The following is a 23,091-nucleotide window of genomic DNA, read 5'->3' as shown; positions in this document are numbered from 1 at the left end:
GAACTCCAGGAACTCTTTCAGAGGAACCGACTAGGAAGCCAAAGGCGGTGTGTTTTTCATTCCTCAGAATGCTCTGTGGTGATTTTCCTGATCAGAGACAGTCGCCTTAGTTTCAGAAATAATAATAATAATAATAATAATAATAATAATAATAATAATGGCATTTGTTAAGCGCTTACTATGTGCAGAGCACTGTTCTAAGCGCTGGGGGTGGATACAAGGAGATCAAGTTGTCCCACATGGGGCTCACAGTGTTAATCCCCATTTTACAGATGAGGTGACTGAGGCTCAGAGAAGTTAAGTGGCTTGCCCAAGGTCACACAGCAGACATGTGCCGGAGCCGGGAGGGAGGTGGGTAGGATTCTTCCTCTGGTGAGCTTGTTGTGGACCAACTTTTCTGCCATGTGACCTTGGGCGAGTCACTTCAGTTCTCTGGACCTAAAGTGCCTCATCTGCAAAATGGGGATTAAGACTGCGAGCCCCATGTGGGACAGGGACTGTGTCCAAGCTGATTACCTTGTATCTAACCCAGCGCTTAGGACAGTGCTTGGCACGTAGTAAGTGCTTAACAAATACCATTATAAAAAACAGTGCTCTGCACCTAGTAAGCGTTCAGTAAATACCACTGATATTGACAATATGAATAGTTGAGATAGAAGCAAATGCTGGCAGTCACATATACACACCTGCAATTCTTATATACACACCTGCAAATAGAGAACCAGCGTGGCTCAGTGGAAGGAGCGTGGGCTTTGGAGTCAGAGGTCATGGGTTCGAATCCCTGCTCCGCCACATGTCTGCTGTGTGACCTTGGGCAAGGCACTTCACTTCTCAGAGCCTCAGTTACCTCATCTGTAAAATGGGGATTAAGACTGTGAGCCCCACGTGGGACAACCTGATCACCTTGTATCCCCCCAGCGCTTAGAACAGTGTTTTGCACATAGTAAGCACTTAACAAATGCTATCATTATTATTATTATTAACTCATTCATTCATTTATTCAATTGTATTTATCGAATGCTGATTTCTCTCTTTGTTGCTGAATTGTACCTTCCAAGCGCTTAGTACAGTGCTCTGCACACAGTAAGCGCTCAATAAATATGACAATGAATGAATGAATGTGGAGAGCACTGTACTAAAACGCTTGGAAGAGCACCATCCAACAATAAGCGGACATGCTCACATTCCCTGCCCACAGCTAGCTTAGCATCTTATTTCTATTCAAAATTCCCAAATCAGTCAATCAGTGGTATTTATTGAGTGTTTACTATGTGCAGAACATTCTGCCGAGAGCTTGGGAGAGAACAACACAATAAAATTGGTAGATGATGATGATGATGGCATTTATTAAGCGCTTACTATGTGCAAGGCACTGTTCTAAGCACTGGGGAGGTTACAAGGTGATCAGGTTGTCCCGGGGGGCTCACAGTCAATCCCCATTTTACAGATGAGGGAACTGAGGCACAGAGAAATGAAGTGACTTGCCCAAAGTCACACAGCTGACAATTGGCAGAGCTGAGATCCTTGCCCACAAAGATAGAGGGTAATCACAACAGATGCGGAGTTTGAAGGAGGAAGGTGAGCGGCGATTTAATCTACATTTTAAAGATGAGGGAGTTGAGACCCAGAGCGGTTGAGGGACTTTCCCAAAGTCCACACAGCAAGTGGGTTGGGGGAGCAGGATTGGAACCCAGGACTCGCTGCTTCTCGATCTTTGAGCTGCATTTTCCCTAGAGTAACCTCTTTCCTTCTTCTCTTTCTCTTGCCGGCTGCAGGCAGGACAGGGCTGCTTGCTGATCTCTTGCCCAGTTTCGCTGTGGATACTATGTCAGGTATTCCATGATTTGACTCCTTATTGACCTGTTCTTCTATCCTGTCCATCTGTCTGTCCAGCTCTGTACTGACCACTAATCTCCCAGCCGATCTACGATATGTCGGTGTGCGTATGCGTGTGTGCATGTTAGGAAAGAAGCATCCGTGTCTGTGAACTTTCTCCGGATGAACCGGCTGCTTTGGCGTAATAATAGCGGCGATGGCATTTGTTAAGCGCTTACTGTGTGTCCAGCACTGTTCTAAGCGCTGGGGGGGGAGGCAAGCTAATCAGGTTGGACACAGTCCCCGTCCCACCTGGGGCTCACAGTCGTAATCCACAGCTTATAGAGGAGCTAATGGAGGCACAGAGAATCAATCAATCAATCAATCGTATTTATTGAGCACTTACTGTGTGCAGAGCACTGTACTAAGCGCTTGGGCAGTACAAGTTGGCAACATATATAAAAAAACATTTTTTTACTCTATTTATTTATTTATTTTATTTGTACATATCTATTCTATTTATTTTATTTTGTTAGTATGTTTGGTTTTGTTCTCTGTCTCCCCCTTTTAGACTGTGAGCCCACTGTTGGGTAGGGACTGTCTCTAGATGTTGCCAATTTGTACTTCCCAAGCGCTTAGTACAGTGCTCTGCACATAGTAAGCGCTCAATAAATACGATTGATGATGATATAGAGACGGCCCCTACCCGACAGTGGGCTCACAGTCTAGAAGGGCTCACAGTCTAGAAGTGAAGTGACTTTTCCCAGGTCATCCAGCCGACAAGCGGAGGAGCAGAATTAGAACCCAGGTCCTTCTGACGCCCAGGCCCCTGCTCCATCCGCTAGGCCTTGGTGCTTCGGGAGAGGCGGCAATATTGGAATTCTATCCTAGGGTTGAAGAAGGGCTCGCTGACACGGGGCTTTGAAATAATGATGGCATTTATGAAGTGCATACTCTGTGCCAATCACTACCGTAGCTACAACGTAATCAGATCGGATACAGTTGTTTTGTTTTTGTTTTTTAATGGCATTTATTAAGCGCTTACTATGTGCAAAGCACTGTTCTAAGCGCAGTTTCCAACTCACCCAGGGGCTCACGAGGTAGACGAGAGAGAGGGTGCCCTATTCCCATTTTACAGATGAGGAGACCCAGAGAGGTTAAGTGGCCTGCGCAAGGTCACACAGCAGGCCAGTGGCAGAACTGGGGGTAGAACTGACTCCCAGCCGCATTTTCTAGACTGTGAGCCCACTGTTGGGCTCTATATGTTGCCAATTTGTACTTCCCAAGCGCTTAGTACAGTGCTCTGCACACAGTAAGCGCTCAATAAATACGACTGAATGAATGATCTTTCCACCACGCCATGTTAGGACCATCTGAGCAAGGGCAGAGAGTCTTGGGGCAGTCAACCGCACCAATAGCTGCTGATGATCTTGTATCCGCCCCAGCGCTTAGCACAGTACTTGGCATATAGTAAGTGCTCAGAGAAGCAGCGTGGCCTAGTGGATAGAGCACGGGCCTGGGAGTTAGAAGGACCTGGGTTCTAGTCCCGGCTCTGCCACTTCTCTGCTGGGTGGTCTTGGGCAAGTCGCTTCACTTCTCTGGGCCTCAGTTCCCTCATCTGTAAAATGGGGATTGAGACTAGGAGCCCCAGGTGGGACAGGGACCGTGTCCAACCTGATTAGCTTGTATTTACCCCAGCGCTTAAAACAGTGCCGGGCACATAGTAAGCTCTTAACAAATGCAGCAGAGAAGCAGCGTGGCTCAGTGGAAAGAGCCCGGGCTTTGGAGTCAGAGGTCATGGGTTCAAATCCCGGCTCCGCCGATTGTCAGCTGTGTGAGTTTGGGCCAGTCACTTCACTTCTCTGGACCTCAGTGACCTCATCTGGAAAATGGGGATGAAGACTGTGAGCACCCTCATGGGAAACCTGATCACCTTGTAACCTCCCCAGCGCTTAGAACAGTGTTTTGCACATAGTAAGTGTTTAATAAATTCATTCATTCATTCAATCGTATTTATTGAGCGCTTACTGTGTGCAGAGCACTGTGCTAAGTGCTTGGGAAGTACAAGAATAATAATAATAATGATGGCATTTATTAATGCCATCATTATTATTATTATTAAATGCCATTAAAAAGTGCTTAATTAATCCCACTATTATTATCATCGTTGGTGTCCTATTTCAAACCCCACATACTTCTGCAATGAATCAATACCTCAGTCAGTGGTATTTATTGAGGGTTTACCGTGTGCAGAGCAGTGTATTAAGTGCTCGACAAAGTACAAAATCATAGAATGGGTAGATGTAATTCCCTGCCCACAAGGAGCTTACAGTCCATGGGGGGAGATGGGCTTTAAAATAAATCACAGCTAGGAGAGATAGACTAAAAGGAATTGTACAAAAGAGAAGCAGTGTGGCCCAGTGGAAAGAGCTCGGGCCTGAGTGTCAAGGGTCCTGGGTTCCAAACCCCAGCTCCGCCACTTACCTTCTGTGTGACCTTGGGCAAGTCATTTAACTTCTTCCGGCCTCTGTTTCCTCACCCGTAGAATCATCATCAATCGTATTTATTGAGCGCTTACTGTGTGCAGAGCACTGTACTAAGCGCTTGGGAAGTGCAAGTTGGCAACATATAGAGACAGTCCCTACCCAACAGTGGGCTCACAGTCTAAAAGGGGGAGACAGAGAACAAAACCAAACGTACCAACAAAATAAAATAAATAAATAAATAGAATAGAATAAGAATACCATACCTGATCTCCCTCCTGCTAAGAAGTGAGCCCCTTGCGGGACAGAGAATGTGTCCGATTTGATGGTCTTTTCTCCGATTCATTGATTGATTGGCACATGGTAAGCACTTAACAAATGCCACGATTACTATTTTTAAAAGGAATAAAAGGTGGCGAGTTTCAGGAGGGAAAGTCTGTTGAATGAATAGGGTCCTTGTCCTATAATCCATCAATGGTATTTACTGAGTGCTTACTACGTGCAGAGCACTGTACTAGGCTCTTGGGAGAGTCCACTACAATGGAGTTGGTAGACGCATTCTCTGCCTACAACAAGCTTACAGTCTGGAGGGGGAGACAGGCATTTATATAAAGAAACAAATGATGGATGTGGATATAATCAATCAATCAATCAATCGTATTTATTGAGCACTTACTGTGTGCAGAGCACTGGACTGAGCACTTGGGAAGTCCAAGTTGGCAACATCTAGAGACGGTCCCTACCCAACAGCGGGCTCACAGTCTAGAAGGGGAGACGGACAACAAAACAAAACATATTAACAAAATAAAATAAATTGAACAGTAAATATGTACAAGTAAAATAAATATAGAAATAAATACGATTGAATGAATAAATGAATGAATTGAGTGCTTACTGTGTGCAGAGCACTGTACTAAGGGCTTGGGAAGTACAAGTTGGCAACATATAGAGACGGTCCCTACCCAACAACGGGCTCACAGTCTAGAAAGGGGAGACGGACAACAAAACAAAACATATTAACAAAATAAAATAAATTGAACAGTAAATATGTACCAGTAAAATAAATACAGAAATAAATACGATTGAATGAATAAATGAATGAATTGAGCGCTTACTGTGTGCAGAGCACTGTACTAAGGGCTTGGGAAGTACAGGTTGGCAACATATAGAGATGGTCCCTACCCAACAACGGGCTCACAGTCTAGAAGGGGGAGACGGACAACAAAACAAAACATGTGGACAGGTGTCAAGTCATCAGCGCTTAGAACAGTGCTTTGCACATAGTAAGCACTTAATAAATGCCATTATTATTATTATCAGAATAAATAGAAATAAAGCTAGATGCACATCATTTAGACCTTTAGACCGTGAGCCCACTGTTGGGTAGGGACTGTCTCTATATGTTGCCAATTTGTACTTCCCAAGCGCTTAGTACAGTGCTCTGCACATAATAAGCGCTCAATAAATACGATTGATGATGATGATGATCATTAACAAAATAAATAGAATAGTAAATATGGACAACTAAAATAGAGTAATAAATCTGCACAAACATATATACAGGTGCTGTTTGTCCTCTCTCAAGCGCTTAGTTCAGTGCTCTGCACCCAGTAAGCGCTCAATTAATACTATTGAACGAATGAATGAAAGGGAATAGGTTGGCGTAAGAGGAGCGAAACCAAGCCCGCGCCCCCGCACCCGATGACGTTCCGACTCAGAGCGCGGCCTCTTCCCCTTGTGCTTCCAGAGTGGGTGTTCGTCGGCCTGGTCATCCTGGGAGTTCTCCTCTTCTTCCTGCTGGTGGGCATCTGCTGGTGCCAGTGCTGCCCACACAGTTGCTGCTGTTACGTCCGTTGTCCGTGTTGCCCGGATTCCTGCTGCTGCCCGAGGGCTTGTGAGTGACCAGATCATCCTCCCCGGGGGCCCGTCCCCTACGCCCTCTCCCCCAAAACCTCTCATCTCCCCCACAAGCCACGGCGTGTCCACACCTTTCTACCTCTCCGGCGGCCAGGTTGACCGGAGAGACTTTTCAGCCCCGATCCCCCCCGGTCAACGAAGCATTTGACCCCCCGCCCCAGGGTTTCTTCTTTCAATCAACGTCACCCGTCATCCGGGGACGGGTTTGTTCAGTGATCGGCGAGGCGAGAGAGAGAGAGGCCGGGGACGGAAAGCCTAAGTTTTATATAAAATTGATTCCGCGAGGTGAATTGAATTTATGTAATTGTTTAGGCGCAATGGATTGAGCTTCCCTTTCGGGAGGAATACAATCAATTAGCAATATTAGAGCTTCCCTACAGGGGAGGAACACAATCATCCGTTAATCGCACGTGGGTGGGTTGGTTAACTCTCACCCGTGTGCGCTTCCCACTCGGGAAGAATCCACTTACTTTCCCACATGGGAAGGATTCATTACATTCCCCGTGCACGTGGTGGGCGGCTAGCTCTCACAGTGTGCTCTCCCTACATGGGAGGAATCCACTCATAATTCCCATCAGCAGCGGGATACCTGGGTCCCACCCACGAGACACTCACCCATCCCGCGGCCCTTGCCTCAGTGTGTTGGTTCTGGTTGTAGAGCGGGCATCTGGCCTTCTGGGCAGGGAGAGACACGTGGGCTGCGGCTGCTCCTGCTGCTGCGTGTCCTGGTGTTCTGATCCCGAAGGTCAGAGGCGACAGGTATTTATTGCCTGTGCCCCTAGGCCATTCCAGCTTCTGGCCTCAGTCTATCCAATCTCTGCCCTCCCCGCCTCCTCCATACCTAATTTGATTGGCACGGGGGCGAGGGACACCTTTTGTATTCCCAGCTTGGGCTGTCAATCTAGCAGATTTGGTCGTGGGGGCCGTATCCCACCCTCACTTCCGCTCAGGTGGTCACGAGATAGCTTTTGACCTTGAGATGGCCGGTACCCAAGGGTCACCTCGGGACAATCAATCAATCGTATTTATTGAGCGCTTACTGGGTACAGAGCACCGTACTAAGCGCTTGGGAAGTACAAGTTGGCAAGATATAGAGACAGTCCCTACCCAACAGTGGGCTCACAGTCTAAAAGTCAAGTCTTCTTGACCTCAGTGACTGCCAGGCAGGGTGGAGCAGGGTATCCTAGTGGATAGAGCCCCGGTCTTTGCGTCAGAAGGACCTGAGCTCTAATCCCGGCTCTGCGGCTTGTCCGCCGAGTCACCTTGGACAAGTCACTTCACTTCTCTGGGCCTCGGTTCCCTCATCAGTAAAACGGAGATTAAAACTGTGAGCCCCGTGTGGGACAGGGACTGTGTCCAAACCAGTTATCTTGTATCTACCCCAGTGACTAGTACAGTGACCGGCATATAGTAGCAGAGAAGCAGCGTGGTTCAGTGGAAAGAGCCCGGGCTTTGGAGTCAGAGGTCGTGGGTTCAAATCCCGGCCCTGCCACTTGTCAGCTGTGTAACTGTGGGCAAGTCACTTGACTTCTCTGGGCCTCAGTCCCCTCATCTGGAAGATGGGGATGAAGACTGTGAGCCCCACGTGGGACAACCTGATTACCTTGTATCCACCCCAGCGCTTAGAACAGTGCTTTGCACATAGTAAGCGCTTAACAAATACCAACCTAATATAGTAAGCGCTTAACGAATACCGCAGTTATTATTATTGAAAGAACGGGTTTTCCCAAGCCCGAGGGAATGCCGGTCCAACTTTCCCGAGCTGAAACTTGGAAAACCAAAATGGCGGCCCTCTGGGGAAGAAGAAACTGGGTGGGTTTGGGTCGAGTGAGTCGGGGGAGGGAAGAGGATGACCAGTGCGAACTCTCCTCAGATTGCTCAGGGGGCTACGGGGTGGGCGTTCGGAAGGATGGGGGAGGGCGGGGATGTGATTTCCTCTGTCCTTTTCCATCTCCCATGGCAGTGTATGAAGCGGGAAAAGCCGCCAAGGCCGGGTACCCTCCTGCCATCTCCAGCGCCCCCGGTCCATACTACATCCCCTCCGTCCCCGTGGGCAGCGTCTCCTCTTCGGCCATGCTGATGGATAAGCCCCACGCTCCACCCCTCGCCCCGAGCGACTCCATTGGAGGAAGCCAGAATGGTAACTCACGCACTCCCCAAGGCCTCGACGCTCTCCTCTCCCTCGTCAACCAATCAATCAATCAATCAATCAATCATATTTATTGAGCGCTTCCTGTGTGCAGACCACTGTACTGAGCACTTGGGAGAGGACAACATAACAATACAACAGACACGTTCCCTTCCCACAACGAGCTTAGATACAACCTAATCAGTTTGGACACAGTCCTTGTCCTACACGGGGCTCACAGTCTCAATCCCCATTTTCCAGATGAGGTAACTGAGGCCCAGAGAAGTGAAGTGACTTGCCCAAGTTCTCCCGGGAGACAAGCGCTCTATACACAGTAAGCGCTCAGTAAATACGATTGAATGAAAGTGGCAGAGCTGGGATTAGCAGCTAGGACTTCCTGTGACAGGCCTAGTGGGTAGTGCTCTACCCACTAAGCCACACTACTTCTCCACATGGTAATTCCCGGTCCGTGATAATCAAGATCAGATCCAGTCATGATCTAAGAGGGAGGACGAACAGATACTTAGATTCCCAAATCACCATGGTAAGTGACTGCAAATGATAACAAATGCAAATGTCTTATAATTAGGCTGAATGCCGGCATAATTAGAAGCTCGATTCGGACTGGTGGGGGCGGAGGAGGAGGGAGGGAGGGAGGAATCTTAACTCACGCGGCCTCGGGGACGGGATGGAGCTATCGGACATCTTAAATCTAAACGCCCTTGGCCAACAACAGAGGTGATGATGATGGCATTTGCTAAGCGCTTACTATGTGCAAAGCACTGTTCTAAGCACTGGGGGTGGATACAGGGTGATCAGGTGGTCCCACGTGGGGCTCACAGTCTCAATCCCCATTTGACAGATGAGGGAACTGAGGCCCAGAGAAGTGAAGTGACTCGCCCGAAGTCACACAGCCTATAAGTGGCGGAGCCGGGATTAGAACCCATGACCTCTGACTCCCAAACCCGGGCTCTTTCCACTGAGCCACGCTGCGGCCTCCAGGAAGTGAGACAGTAGGCTATAGACCGCGTGGTCCGTGTGTGAGGTTCAGTCAATCAGTCGTATTTATTGAGCGCTTACAGTGTGCCGAGAGCCTTAGTAAGCGCTTGGGAGAGTACAGTAAAACCGAGTTGGTGGGTACGGCAAGTTATTTCACTTCTCTGGGCCTCGGTTACCTCATCTGTGAAATGGGGATTGAGACTGTGAGCCCCATGTGGGACAGGGACCGTGTCCAACCGGATTAACTTGTTTCTACCCCAGCGCTTAGAACAGTGCTTGGCACAACGTAAGCACCGAACAAGTACAATTATCATTATTGTTACCCCAGCACTTAGTACAGTGCCTGCAACATAGTAAGGGCTTAACAAACACCGTTAAAAAAAAATAGGGAACTGAGGCCCAGAGAAGTGAAGTGACTTGCCCAAGATTGCACAGCAGACAAGAGGCAGAACCGGGATTAGAACTCAGGTGCTCTAAATCCCAGGCTCAGTCCTTTCCCACTAGTCACCCTGCTTCCCGCTGCAGGGCAGCTAAGTCAGTCGGTCAGTCAATCAGTCATATTTATATGTTGCCAACTTGTACTTCCCAAGCGCTTAGTACAGTGCTCTGCACAGTGTAAGCGCTCAATAAATACGACTGAATGAATGAATGAATTTATTGAACACTTACTGTGTGCAGAGCACTGTACCAAGCATTTGGGAGAGTACGATATAACAGACACATTCCCTGCCTACAGTGAGTTTACAGTCTAGAGGGGGGAGACAGACGTTAATATAAATAAACTATGGGCCTGGGATTCAGAGGTGCTGGGTTCCAATTCCTGCTCTGCCACTTGTTTGCTGTGTGACCTTGGGCCAGTCACTTCACTTCTCTGTACCTCAGTTCCCTCATCAGCAAAATGGGGATTCAATACCTGTTCTCCCTCCTACTTAGACTGTGATGTGAAACCCGATGAACTCGTAGCTTCCCCAGTGCTTACTACAGTGCTCGGCACATAGTAAGCACTTAATAAATGCCATGATTATAGTTATTATTATTATTATTATTATTACCACCATCACTACTACTACTACTCTAAAGGTACTGAGTGCCAGACCTGTCATTCCTACAGACAACTCCTCAATTATTCCCATTATATAGATGTGGAAACTGAGACCCAGTGAATAGAAAAGCAGCGTGGCTCAATGGAAAGAGCCCGGGCTGGGAAGCCAGAGGTCATGGGTTCTAATCCCGGCTCCTCCACTTGTCAGCTGTGTGACCTTGGGCAAGTCACTTCGCTTCTCTGGGTCTCAGTTCCCTCATCTGGAAAATGGGGATAAAGACTGTGAGCCCCATATGGGACAACCTTATATCTCCCCCAGCACTTAGAACAGGGCTTGGCACATAGTAAGTGCTTAACAAATACCAACATTATTATTAATATTATTATTATTATTATTATTATTCTAATCTGCTCCCCGTGACTCAGAAAGTTAGCCAGGGACTGTGGTATCACTTACCTGCCCATTGGACCACCAGGTCCCTGGATGCTAATTGCTTTTCAAGTGAAACGTCTAGGGACACCGCTGTCGAGGAGGAGGAGCCTTTGTTTGATAGATAAAAATCACTATCACTAATAATTGCCTCCAGGAAAGGATTCGGGAACAAACCCGCAGGAGAAGGTGTCATTAGGAAGGTGTGTGCTGGGATGCATTAAATTAAAAAAGGAAAAAATAAAAACCTCAAGAGATTCCCAGCCGGCTCTCATGTGGAAAAATCAGTGCACCTGCGAGCGGATGAGTGGGTGGCTTTCAGGGACTGTGATTAGAGCTCGGAAAAATTTGATATTCCAGCGGCGTGTATGTGTGTGAGTGTGTTTGTGGTGTGTGTTTTTTTGCAGCGTGCGATTTAACCAAAAGCCAGGGCGGCCCATTCCACCCTTTGATTTGAGAAAACTCTGTTGGTTGTTGTGGTGACGTGACCTGAGCGGGTGAGGGATGGAAATTAACCAGGAAGACTTTCTGGGAATGGTGAGAGTCTGGGAAGTTGGAAGATGGGGAGAGCTATGGTTTGGGGGATTTGAAAAGGAAGGGAATGCCAGGCAGAGGAAGGATTTGAGCACTAAGACCTATAAGTCACAATTTTGAGGTTTTAAAATAGCCCCAACTCCCACCTAGGCTGTAAGCTCCTTGTGGGCAGGGAACATATTTATCAACTCTGGTTTTTATTATTATTTTTATTATTATTATCGTTAATGCAACACAGAGAAGCAGCATGGTCCAGGGGAAAGAGCATGGGCCAGTTAATCAGAGGACCTGGGTTCCGAAGTCTGATTCTGCCACTTGTCTGCTGTGTGACTTTGGGCAAGTCACTTAACTCCTTTATGCCTCAGTGACCTCATTTGGAAAATGGGGATTAAGACTGAGTCCATGTGGGACAGGGACTGTGTCCATCCTGATTAGCTCGTATCTACCCCAACGCTTAGAACAGTGCCCGGAACTTAGTAAGTGCCGTTAAAAACAAAAAAAATCAAAAAACCTCTTTTGTATTGAGTCACTTAACTTCTCAATGCCTCAGTTCCCTCACTGGCAAAATGGGGATTCAATCCCTGTTCTCCTTCCTACTTAGATTGTGACCCCGATGTGGAACCTGATTATCTTGCAGTGCTTAGTATGGATTTGGCAAATAGCGCTAAACAAATACCGCAATTATCATTATTGTATTGTGCTCTCCCGAGCGCTTAGTACAGTGCTCTGCACTCAGTAATAGGCACTTCATATGTAGGATTCGGGTCTAGCACTCTGTTATATTGTAATAATAATGATGGCATTTATTAAGCACCTACTATGTGCAAAGCACTGTTCTTAGCACTGGGGAGGTTACAGGGTGATCAGGTTGTCCCACGGGGGGCTCAGAGTCTTCATCCTCATTTTACAGATGAGGTAACTGAGGCCCAGAGAAGTGAAGTGACTTGCCCAAAGTCACGCAGCTGACAATTGGCAGAGCTGGGATTTGAACCCATGACTTCTGACTCCAAAGCCCAGGCTCTTAGTACAGTGCTCCACGCATTGCGAACACTCAATACAACTCATGTCTACCAACTCCGTTGTACGTACTCTCCCCAGCGCTCAGTACGCAGTAGGTGCTCAGTACGTACGATTTATTGATTGACTGATTGACTGCTCGATCGTTACGTCTGCTCTTCTCCCCTCAGCCGTGCGAAAAGGCTACCGGATCCAGGCCGACAAGGAGAGGGACTCCATGAAGGTCCTGTACTACGTCGAGAAAGAACTGGCTCAGTTCGATCCGGCCAGGAGGATGCGAGAGAGATGTGAGCGGTCCATCGCTCTCCGGCGGGTTGTCGGCTTGTGAGAACCGCCCGGAGGCTGGTTTAAATCAGGGGCGCCCCCCACACTCCTCGACTCCCCCAGGGGGGCGTCCACCTGTCCGTCCGTCCAGCCCTTAGGCCCTAGGAAGCGCTTAACAAATACCACAGTTATTATCATCATTTAATGCCACCCGGAGACATCCCGTCCAGTCTGGTTTGGAACCCAGAGACACAAACTCTCCAATCGCTAGGGAATCATTAAACGTGAAAGAAAAAGGAAAAAAAACAATCCGCGACCCTGAGGGGAGAAGGTTTAATCATCAGCTCATTAAGGCCTGCGTAGTTGAACTCTGCTAGGTTCTCCGGGAGGGAGGAGAAACAGAGCCAAATGGGCCGGATGAATTCTCAGCAAGCGGACCCAAGAGTTGGAAGCTGAGACCGGGGGAATGAGGGAAAGGGGGCCGCCTCTTCTTTTGAAGGGACCTTTTAATTAACAAGTGCGTAGGCCGCAGGTTCGCTCCCTCCTCACCGTCTGACCCTGGGCCTGTCATGGCTGACTGGGCTGATTCTTTAGTTTGAGGTTCCCAGGGTATATCATTAAGGGCCCACGTGGGCCAGAGGCCTGACATGTAGGGGCTGGTTATCCGGGGGCCGGGGGGAAGGGAGAGGAGGAGGTTGGCGGGGAGAGATGTTCCCCCTGTCCTCTCTCCCCACCCTCCCGCCCCCCTTTAATTCATCAGAGGCGAAAGGTTTTGCAAAGCGGCCCCGCTCGGATGAAGGGAAAGCAAAATCTTTGCTGCGGTTCTAAATCCGTCCTTTCCACGGACGCTGCTCCTTCCCACTTAGAGCCCTATAAAAAGACCATCTCTAACCCGGAAAGTCAAGAACCCAGAGGTCCAGACCCCCTTTGTGGGCTAGTTGAGTTAGAGGAGGGAAGGGAGGGAGGCAGAGATTCTGGGGCCAGGGGAGTCTGCCCCAAGCTCCATTAATAATAGTCGTAATAACTGTGGTATTGAATAAGCACTTACTTTACGCAAGCACTGTGCTAAACCCCAGGTAGTTCCAATACGTTCAGATAGGTCAGGGTCCCTTCTTAGCACAGGGTTCATGACCTGAAGAGAAAAGGAGAACAGGTATTTAATCCCCATTTTACAGAAGAGGAAAATTAGGTATAGAGAAGTTATGATTTTTTTGTTGTTCAGGGGGAAGTTTATGGTATTTGTTAGGCACTGTACTAAGTGCTAGGATAGATTCAAGTTAATCAACTTGGACACAGTTCCTGTCCCACATGGGGCTCTCGGTCTTAATCCCCATTTTACAGATGAGGGAACTGAAGCACGAAGAAGTAAAGGGACTTGCCCAAGGTCACACAGCAGAGAACAGGGGGAGATGGGATTAGAACCCAGGTCTTTCTTACTTCCAGGCCCGTGCCCTATCCACTAAGCCGTGCTGCTTCACTTAAACACTGTACTAAACCCTGAGGTAAATCCAATAGAATCAGATTGGACAGAGTCCCTGGCCTACCCAGGGCTCACAGTCTAAAGGGAAAGGGAGAACGAGTATTTAATTCATTCATTCAGTCGTATTTAGTGAGCGCTTACTGTATGCTGAACACTGTACTAAGCACTTACTGTACTAATCTCCATTTACAGAAGGGGAAAATTAGGTACAAAGAAGTTAAGTGACATTTTTATGGTACTTATTAAGTGTCTACTATATGCTAGGCCCTGTGCTAAACCCTGGGGGTAGATGCAAGTTAACCAGGTTGGACACAGCCCCTATCCCACATGGGGCTCTTGGTCTCAATCCCCATTTTCCACATGAGGTAACTGAGGCCCAGAGAAGCCAAGTGACTCGCTCAAGGTCACACAGCAGACAAGTGGCTGAGCTGGGATTAGAACCCATGACCAGGGTTTAACAAATACCGTGATTTTTATTAACTATTAACGGGGAGCCGGGTCTTGCCCTACAGACAACACCACCATCTCTGAGCTCAGCTCCCTGCACGAGGACGAAGGGAACTTCCGCCAGTCTTACCGGCAGACGCGGAGAAAACCGCCCCGTGGCCCGGGGGAGCTGGAGGAGGACCCCGAGTATTGGACGGGCGTCGTGGGGGGTCCTGGCAGGGCCCCCTCGGGCTCCGATTACAGCCGGGATGAGAGGGAGAGTTTCAGGCACAGGTGAGGGGCTTTCGCTGGGCAGGGAATTGGCCCTGGATGGCGGGAAGTGGGAATTGGGGGGATGGGGAAGAGAAGATGATAATGGTATTTGTTAAGCGCTTACTATGTGTCAAGCACTGTCCTAAGCGCTGGGGTAGATACAAGCTGAGATGGACACAGTCCCCGTCCCACATGGGGCTCACAGTCTTCATCCCCATTTCACAGATGAGGGAACCGAGGGAAGTTAAGCCAAGTAGCCCAAGGCCACCCAAAGAACAAGTGGCGGAGCCGGGAACCCCAGAGAAGTGTAGTGACTTGCCTGAGGTCACCCAGACCCGTCGGCTCCTCAAATCAATCATATTTAGTGAGCGCTTATTGTGTGCAGAGCACTGTACTAAGTGCTTGGGAGAAGACAACACAACAATATAACAGACACATTCCCCCGGCCCACGTCATCCCCCTGGCCTGGAATGCCCTCCCTCTGCCCATCCGCCAAGCTAGCTGTCTTCCTCCCTTCAAGGCCCTGCTGAGAGCTCACCTCCTCCAGGAGGCCTTCCCAGACTGAGCCCCTTCCTTCCTTTCCCCCTCGTCCCCCTCTCCACCCCCCCATCTTACCTCCTTCCCTTCCCCACAGCACCTGTATATATGTATATATGTTTGTACATATTTATTACTCTATTTATTTATTTATTTATTCTACTTGTACATATCTATTCTATCTATTTTATTTTGTTAGTATGTTTGGTTTTGTTCTCTGTCTCCCCCTTTGAGACTGTGAGCCCACTGTTGGGTAGGGACTGTCTCTATATGTTGCCAATTTGTACTTCCCAAGCGCTTAGTACAGTGCTCTGCACATAGTAAGCGCTCAATAAATACGATTGATTGATTGATTCCCTGCCCACAAAAAGCTTACGGTCTAAACAGGGAGACGGACATTAACAGAAATAAATACATTACGGATATGGACATAAGGGCTGTGGTCCTGGGGGTTCCGGTGAGCAACGCAGAAGACGGGGGGAAAAGAGGAAATGAGAGGTTATTTAGGGAAGGCCTCTCGGAGGAGGTGTGCCTTTAGGGGAGAGTGGCGGTGAGTAGGATGTGAAGAGGGAGAGCGTTCCAGGCCCGAGGTGGGATGCGGACGAGATGTTGGGGGAGAGACAGAGGAGATCGAGGTCCATTGAGTAGGTTGGCTTTAGAGGAGCGGAGCGTGAGGGCTGGGTGGAAGCCACCAGAGAACACGCTGCCTCAGATCGGTGGGGGGGTTTCGCCTCACGCCCACCTCCCTTCTGTCCCTCTCCCGCCCTCAGCCAACAGAGGTCCAAGTCGGAGATGCTGTCCCGCAAGAACTTCGCCCCGGGAGTCCCGGCCGTCTCCATGGACGAGTTGGCGGCCTTCGCGGAGTCCTACAGCCAGGGGTCCCGCCGGGGAGGGGGCGGCGGCCAGGACCCCCGCGGGGGCGGCCGGTTCGAGCGGTCGGAGTCCCGGGGGCCCGTGCCGTGCCAGGACGGCTCCCTGGAGGGCTACTACAGCCAGAGGAGCCGGAGCCGAGAACCCCTGACGGACCCGGCCCGCGGCTGGGCCTACAGCCCGCCCCGGAAGCGGACCGACGAGGACCAGCGCCTGCCCCGGCTCGTCAGCCGGACCCCGGGGGCCGGGCAGATGTACGACCCCGCGTACCTGAGCGGGGTCCCAGAGAGGAAGGGCCGGCCCGAAGGCGGGAGTCTCGAGACGGCCTCCAGGCTCGGCTCGAGGCCCAGCCGGAGAGGGACCGGCTACTACGGCTGGTCGCCGCCGGGCACCTACAAGGCCGGGAGCCGGCAGCCGTCCCCCCCACGGCGGGGCGAGGAGGAGGAAGAGGAGGAGGGAGAGGTGGAGGAGGAAGAGGAGGATGCCCTGCCCCCGTACAGCGAGCGGGAGCTGAGCCGCGGGCCTTCCTACCGGGCCCGAGACCCGCCGTCCTTCCGCAGCAACTCGGAGAAGAGGAGGAAAAAGGAGGTGCCCAGGAAAACTGTGAGGCCGTGTCTGGCGCTCCTGATTCAAGTGGGATGAGCTGGGGAACACCAGGCAGGGGACGTTTTCCGTGGTCGGGAGGCCGGGGGTGGCCGGGGTTGGAGTTCGACGAGGTCGGGGAAGTGCAGGGGAGGAGAGATTTAAGGAGGGTGGACATCGGTCCGGTTTCATACCGGACGGTCTAACGGCCCATCCCCGAGATCGGACGCCTCTCTGTCCGGCGTTCTTCTCCTCAGCCACCGGCCTCTCTCCTTCGCCGAGTGCCGGGACTCGGAAGGGATGCCTGTGTTCCCCGGGAACTGGGAAGGGGATCTGACAGGTCTGGGGTGGGGTGGGAGAGTAGCCGGCGGGGTGGGGGGGGGGGGGTACCAAAAGGGAACGCTTGAGGGACGGACTTCTGCAGAATGGTGCGTGTGAGGTCACGACCTTCAGCTGCGTGCCCGACACAAGGCGTGACGTTACAAGGGTGTGCCTGTGTGTCCCTGGACTCTGTGAGGACCGTCCATGGCCCCCCTGGGATTGAAGGAGGTAGAATGGAAAGACACCCTGGAGCTGGGAATTGCAAGGTGGCCTGGGAAGGAGGCAAATGAGGCTCTAAGTAGGGGCTGGGGAAGGGAGGAATAATAATAATGGTATTTGTTAAGCGCTTATTACGTGCCAAACTGTTCTAAGTGCTAGGGTCACATGTCCGCTGTGTGATCTTGGGCAAGTCGCTTTACTTCTCTGGGCCTCAGTTACCTCATCTCTAAAATGGATGAGGTACTGAAGTAAAATAGATGGGGACTGAGACTGTGAGCCTCATGAGGGACAGGGACTGTGTCCAACCTAGTTTGCTTGTATCCACCCCAGCACTTAATACAGTGCTTGACACTCTGTTAGTACTTAATGAATAACGTAATTATTATTAATTATTAGGGTAGATACAAGGTAATCAGGTTGGACGCAGTCCCTGTCCCACATGGGGCTCACAGACTTAATCCCATTTGACAGATGAGGTTACTGAGGCACAGAGAAGTGAAGTGACTCTCCCAAGGTCATCCAGCAGACAAGTGGAGGAGGCAGGATTAGAATCCGGATCCTTCTGGATCCTCCATCCACTAGGCCTGAGAGAATCCTTTTCCAGAGGGTTTAAGGATATATGACCAAGCTTGGGGGGCTGTAGTGACCGTGGGTCTGCAGAAGATGTTCCTCCCCTGAGCCCATTATGGTCGAGGGCTGGACCCTCAAAGGAAACACCATGGTCCCCCCACCCTGACATGGAAGTTCTGGCATATATCCTGGCTGATATGCTCTGCAAAGAAGGAAGTTAAGGGCAGCGAGGGGCTTGAACAGATATTTAGGCAAGGGGATGGGCATTTTTGTCCCCAACATAACAAGAATCTGAAAAAAGGGACAACAGCATTCCAGGTCTGAGGTCAATTTAATGGTTTGTCGCCCTTTCGGTCAATCAATCAATGGTATTTATTGAGTGCTTACTATGCACAGAGCATTGTGCAGAGACGCAGCGTGGCTCAGTGGAAAGAGCATGGGCTTTGGAGTCGGAGGTCATGGGTTCGAATCCCGGCTCTGCCACATGTCTGCTGTGTGACCTTGGGCAAGTCACTTAACTTCTCTGAGCCTCAGTTACCTCATCTGTAAAATGGGGATTAAGACTGTGAGCCCCATGTGGGACAACTTGATCACCTTGTATTCCCCCCAGCGCTTAGAACTGTGCTTTGCACATGGTAAGCGCTTAACAAATGCCATTATTATTATTATTATTATTATCGTGCTAAGTGCTTGGGAGAGTACAGTTCCTTCCTCAGCCTTCCTTCCCATCCCACCTCAAACCTAGCCTCCAAGGACCTCATCAGATCCCAAACCCCGTGCCCGCCACTCCCCGGGTCAAGAGTGCATCCAACCATTTGTCTTGCCCGTCGTCTCTAAGATTGCCTCGCCCGCCCGCGGTTTTAGCCGGCTTCTTTTCCTTCTCTCCCTCAGAACGAATTCCCCACCAGGATGTCCCTTGTGGTGTGACGTTCGTTTCCGAGACGACGGCTCCTCGGTGGAGGTGGACGGAGGGGGGGACCCTGAGCGAGATTGGCCGACGTGGGACGGGTGGCGGAAACCCCGGAGGATGCCGGTTCCGTTCCCTCAGACCCATCGGATGAACCACAAACAAATCGGGAAATCCAGAGAGGGGGTGGTCCCCTCAGCCCCCTGCCCCCAGAGAGAAAAACGCCACCTTCCTTTGCCGCAATCTTTATCCTCCACTGAGTCTACCTCCCGCCTCCCAGGACTTCCTCTGTCCTCCCCTTCTCTCCCCAAATCCTCTTTGGCTCATGGGGTTTGGGAGTATATCACCAAGTACAGCAGTCCTTTTCCTCCCGATTAGCAGGTTTTCTGCTAGCGGGTCCAGATGACCTGAAGCCCGTGCCCTCCTCTCTCCCATCCCCTTCCCGTTTCGCCAACATCGGGAAGTTAAAATCCATAACCCGGGCTGATAGCCTGAGGGGTGTACCGCGGTTCTCGGTGGCTACACCTGACCGAGGGAGCGGTGGTAATTCTACTCCCTGCATTTTGTTCTGATCTCCCACTCGTGTTGTAGCTGGTACGAAATGCCAGGGAGACGAGCCTTTTGGAAAATCATCAGCGCTCAGTCCAGTGCCTGGCACATAGTGAGTGCTTAATGAATACCATTAAAAAGTCACCCCCGAAGGGGATAAAGATTCCTATATTCCGCCTAATCGCGTGACCTACAACCAGCTGGGCCTTGACAGCCCAAGGGTCAGGGTGGCCTGAGTTTCCCTGGTTTGACATCGCAAGCAGAACCCCATTGTCACCAGTTTTCTGGCTGGGATCTCATCGGGCAACTAGGCATAACCTCAGGCAACTAAGGAGGAAAGAAGGGATGCTGGGAGGGAGGAAGGGAAATGAGGGTGGGCAAGAGAGACCAAATGGGATGAGAAGCTGGGAGAAAAACTTCAACGCTGCTTCCCTCCGACACCAAGTGACCGCATTCTCCATTCTCCTTTTCTGCATGTGTGTTCGTGTTCCTTCTCGCTTTTCTGCTCAAGTCCGGGACGATAGGGCCGGGCGCACACGGAAGCAGCGGTCCCGGTGGGTCTCGGGAAAAAGGGATTTCTCTTTCTCCCCCCGTTATTTGAACAATCACGTCTGTGTAAGATTCGCGCCTGGTCCTCTCTCTGCCTACCTTCCTGGAGTCCCATTGAGATGGCTCCACCCTTAACCACGACAGTCAACCCGAGACCCCAAACTCTCTACCAGCCCCGCTCACCCACCGCCTGCATCGTTCCATCATACGTCCTGCTCACCCGTGGAAGTCGTCCACAGCGTCGGACCTCCTGTGGCTTCAGGAGGGCTTCTCGGATGAGGCGTTGGAAGGCAACACAGCCCTGAAATGCCCCCCTCTCCCACTTCCGCGGGGCCCCGGTTGCCCAAAATTTACTGGGTCTGTTGGCAGCTGGAAAGGTGGTGGTCAAAGTGGTGGGAGCTGCCTGCTGCTCTTCATACTCTGAAGTGATCCAGTCCTACCGCCGCAAAATTTCAGGTCATGGTTCGCCTCTTCCGGCTTCAGCATCTCCGTCGTTTCCCCTCAGAGTCCCGGTACTCAGAAGTCGCCGGTTCAGGGGAACCTCCCATCATCACGAAGCCACCAGCCCAGTTGCCTTCAGAGTGACGCTTCCCAGCCTTCCACGTCATGTGGTCGGATGTCAAGGGGATTCCACCGCTCGGAGTTTTGAGCAGGGAAGAGGAGGTGAACACGGGCCACCCCCTCCCCACCGGCCCTTCCTGGAGAAGTGGAATGGCTCCAGACTGCAGTTCCAAAGCTCTGAGAAATCCAGGGAAGGGCTCGACTTCTCCATTTCTCAAGCTTCGTCTCCGCTCACGGCTCTCGTGGCCTCCGAGAGGCCGCCTGGGAAAGAAGACAAGTATCTTTTCTCTGACTCCTCCTGTGGAAGCGGGCAATTTGACCGTCATATTATCTCTTCCAACTGAGCACTGTGTCAGCCTTCTCACCATCTCCGAGGTCCTCTTACCAGCTGCGGAGACCAGAAATATCGCTATTATTAGAAGGTGGTGTTCGAGACGCTGACAGAGACCAAGGGAGAGAATTAATATCTTCTTGGAAACCTTCGTTCGTCTCCTAGAGTGTTTTTGAAGACAATCTCAGGTTTATGAAACAACAAGGGGAAGCAGAATACACTCTGTCCACACTCTCCTGCTGGACTACATCAATAATCCAATTTTTCCAGCCCCATCGCCCGAGAGAGAAAGCAATATTCAACAGGGGGGTTTCTGCCATGGGGACCGCTGGAGGAAAACGGGGGTAAGGGAAAGGTGTTTTCCTGACCAGGGTACAGTGAGTGGCCAGTCAATCCATCAGTGGTATCTACTGAGCGCTTACTGTGTGTAGAGAACTGTACTAAGCGCTTAAGAGAGTACCATACAACAGAGTTGGTTGACACGTCCCCTGCCTACAAAGAGCTCACAGTCTAGAGGAGACCGACATAAATATAAATAAATGATTTGTAGATGTGTACATAAATGAGATGGGGCAGAATGGGGGGTGAAATCCCTCAAGTACTTTGCTGGGAATAAAAAATGGCGGGTGACCAAATGGCTGTTGGTCAGTATGTCAATCCGTAGCATTTACTGAGTTGCTACCACATGAGGAGCACTGTATTAAGTGCTTGGGACAGGACAATAGAGGAGAAAAAGATAATTTTTCTCCTCAAGGAGTTGGCAATCTCCTGGAGGAGACGGACAACAAATAACTTGTATCTACCCAAGCGCTTAGGACAACGTTTGACTCATAGCAAGTGCTTAACAAATACCAGGACAAGAAGAAGAAGAAGAAGAAAAGAATGGGAAGACGGCTAAGTGAACAAGCATTTAAATAGAGTATGTTGATAGATAGGGAAATTGTGTTACGAGGAATGGTGAGAATGGGAAACGGGGCATGAAGCGGAGAAAATTAAAGTTTTTATGGTATTAGTTGAGTGGTTACTTGTGTGTCAGGCACTGTACTAAGCACTGGGATAGAGCCAAGCTAGTCAGGTTGGACACAGTCCCTGTCCCACATGGGGCTCACGGTTTTAATCCCTATTTTACAGATGAGGGAACTGAGGCATGGAGAAGTGAAATGACCTGCCCAAGGTCACATAGCAGACAAGGGGTGAAGCTGGGACTAGAACCCAGGTCCTTCTGACTTCCAGGCCGTATTCATTCATTCAATCGTATTTATTGAGCGCTTACTGTGTGCAGAGCACTGTATTAAGCGCTTGGGAAGTACAAGTCGGCAACATCTAGAGACGGTCCCTACCCAACAACGGGCTTACAGTCTAGAGGGGACTGCCCAGGGTACAATTGTACATATTTATTACTCTATTTATTTATTTATTTTACCTGTACATATCTATTCTATTTATTTTATTTTGTTAGTATGTTTGGTTTTGTTCTCTGTCTCCCCCTTTTAGACTGTGAGCCCACTGTTGGGTAGGGACCGTCTCTATATGTTGCCAACTTGGACTTCCCAAGCGCTTAGTACAGTGCTCTGCACACAGTAAGCGCTCAATAAATACGATTGATTGATTGATTGATTACAATGAGTGGGACTGTAGAAGGGAGTGTATACACCAAGCCGAACAGTTGCCGGAGGAGGTGGGCGTTGAAGATGGGGAGAGCTATGATCTGGAGAGGTTTAAAGGGTCAGGAGCTCGGTAGCCATGAAACAAGGAGAACTCCTATGGGTCGAATCCCCGCAGAGACTCCTCCCATCTTTTCCTGGTGAGCACCCCAGAGTCCAGGCTACAACCTATCCCTGTCTGGGATTCACCCCAGAACCATTCATTCTTTCATTCAATCGCATTTATTGAGCACTTACTGTGTGCCAAGCACTGTACTAAGCACTTGGGAAGTCCAAGTCGGCAAATATAGAGACGGTCCCTAACCCGACAACGGGCTCACAGTCTAGAAGGGGGAGACAGACAACAGAACAAAACAACAGAACAAAACATAAATACGATTGATGATGATGATGATATAGACAGGTGTCAAAACCATTGGAATAAATAGAATTACAGCTAAACGCACATCATTAACAAAATAGTGTCGTAAATATGTACAGGTAAAATAAATAGAGTAATAAAGCTGTACAAATATATACAAGTGCTGTGGGGAGGGGAAGGAGGTAGGGCAGGGGAAATGGGGAGGAGGAGAGGAAAAAGGGGGCTCAGTCTGGGAAGGCCTCCCGGAGGAGGTGAGGCCTCG

General features: G+C 50.0%; 1 protein-coding gene across 4 annotated transcripts in view; it reads left to right on the top strand.

The window, feature by feature from the left end:
- ILDR2 (immunoglobulin like domain containing receptor 2) overlaps window positions 1-21,813 on the top strand; it is a 67,280-nt gene extending 45,467 nt beyond the window's left edge. Inside the window, exons 4-10 of one of the 4 annotated variants that reach the window (XM_038758032.1) lie at window positions 1,776-1,832; window positions 6,046-6,192; window positions 8,179-8,355; window positions 12,536-12,652; window positions 14,622-14,829; window positions 16,116-16,803; window positions 18,799-21,813. In XM_038758032.1, coding sequence (XP_038613960.1) covers window positions 1,776-1,832; window positions 6,046-6,192; window positions 8,179-8,355; window positions 12,536-12,652; window positions 14,622-14,829; window positions 16,116-16,803; window positions 18,799-18,834 — 1,430 coding nt within the window. In that variant the 3' untranslated portion in view covers window positions 18,835-21,813. Of the gene's footprint in view, window positions 1-1,775; window positions 1,833-6,045; window positions 6,193-8,178; window positions 8,356-12,535; window positions 12,653-14,621; window positions 14,830-16,115; window positions 17,116-18,798 lie in introns of those variants that run through there. The other 3 variants (XM_038758031.1, XM_038758033.1, XM_038758030.1) reach the window with 3 other exon arrangements.
- Window positions 21,814-23,091: the final 1,278 nt, after the last annotated feature.

The sequence above is a fragment of the Tachyglossus aculeatus genome, chromosome 16 (assembly GCF_015852505.1).
Source record: "Tachyglossus aculeatus isolate mTacAcu1 chromosome 16, mTacAcu1.pri, whole genome shotgun sequence".
Classification (NCBI taxonomy): Eukaryota; Metazoa; Chordata; class Mammalia; order Monotremata; family Tachyglossidae; genus Tachyglossus; species Tachyglossus aculeatus.
Note: the sequence above shows the minus strand (reverse complement) of the source record. Positions and strands in the feature narration are given on the sequence as shown.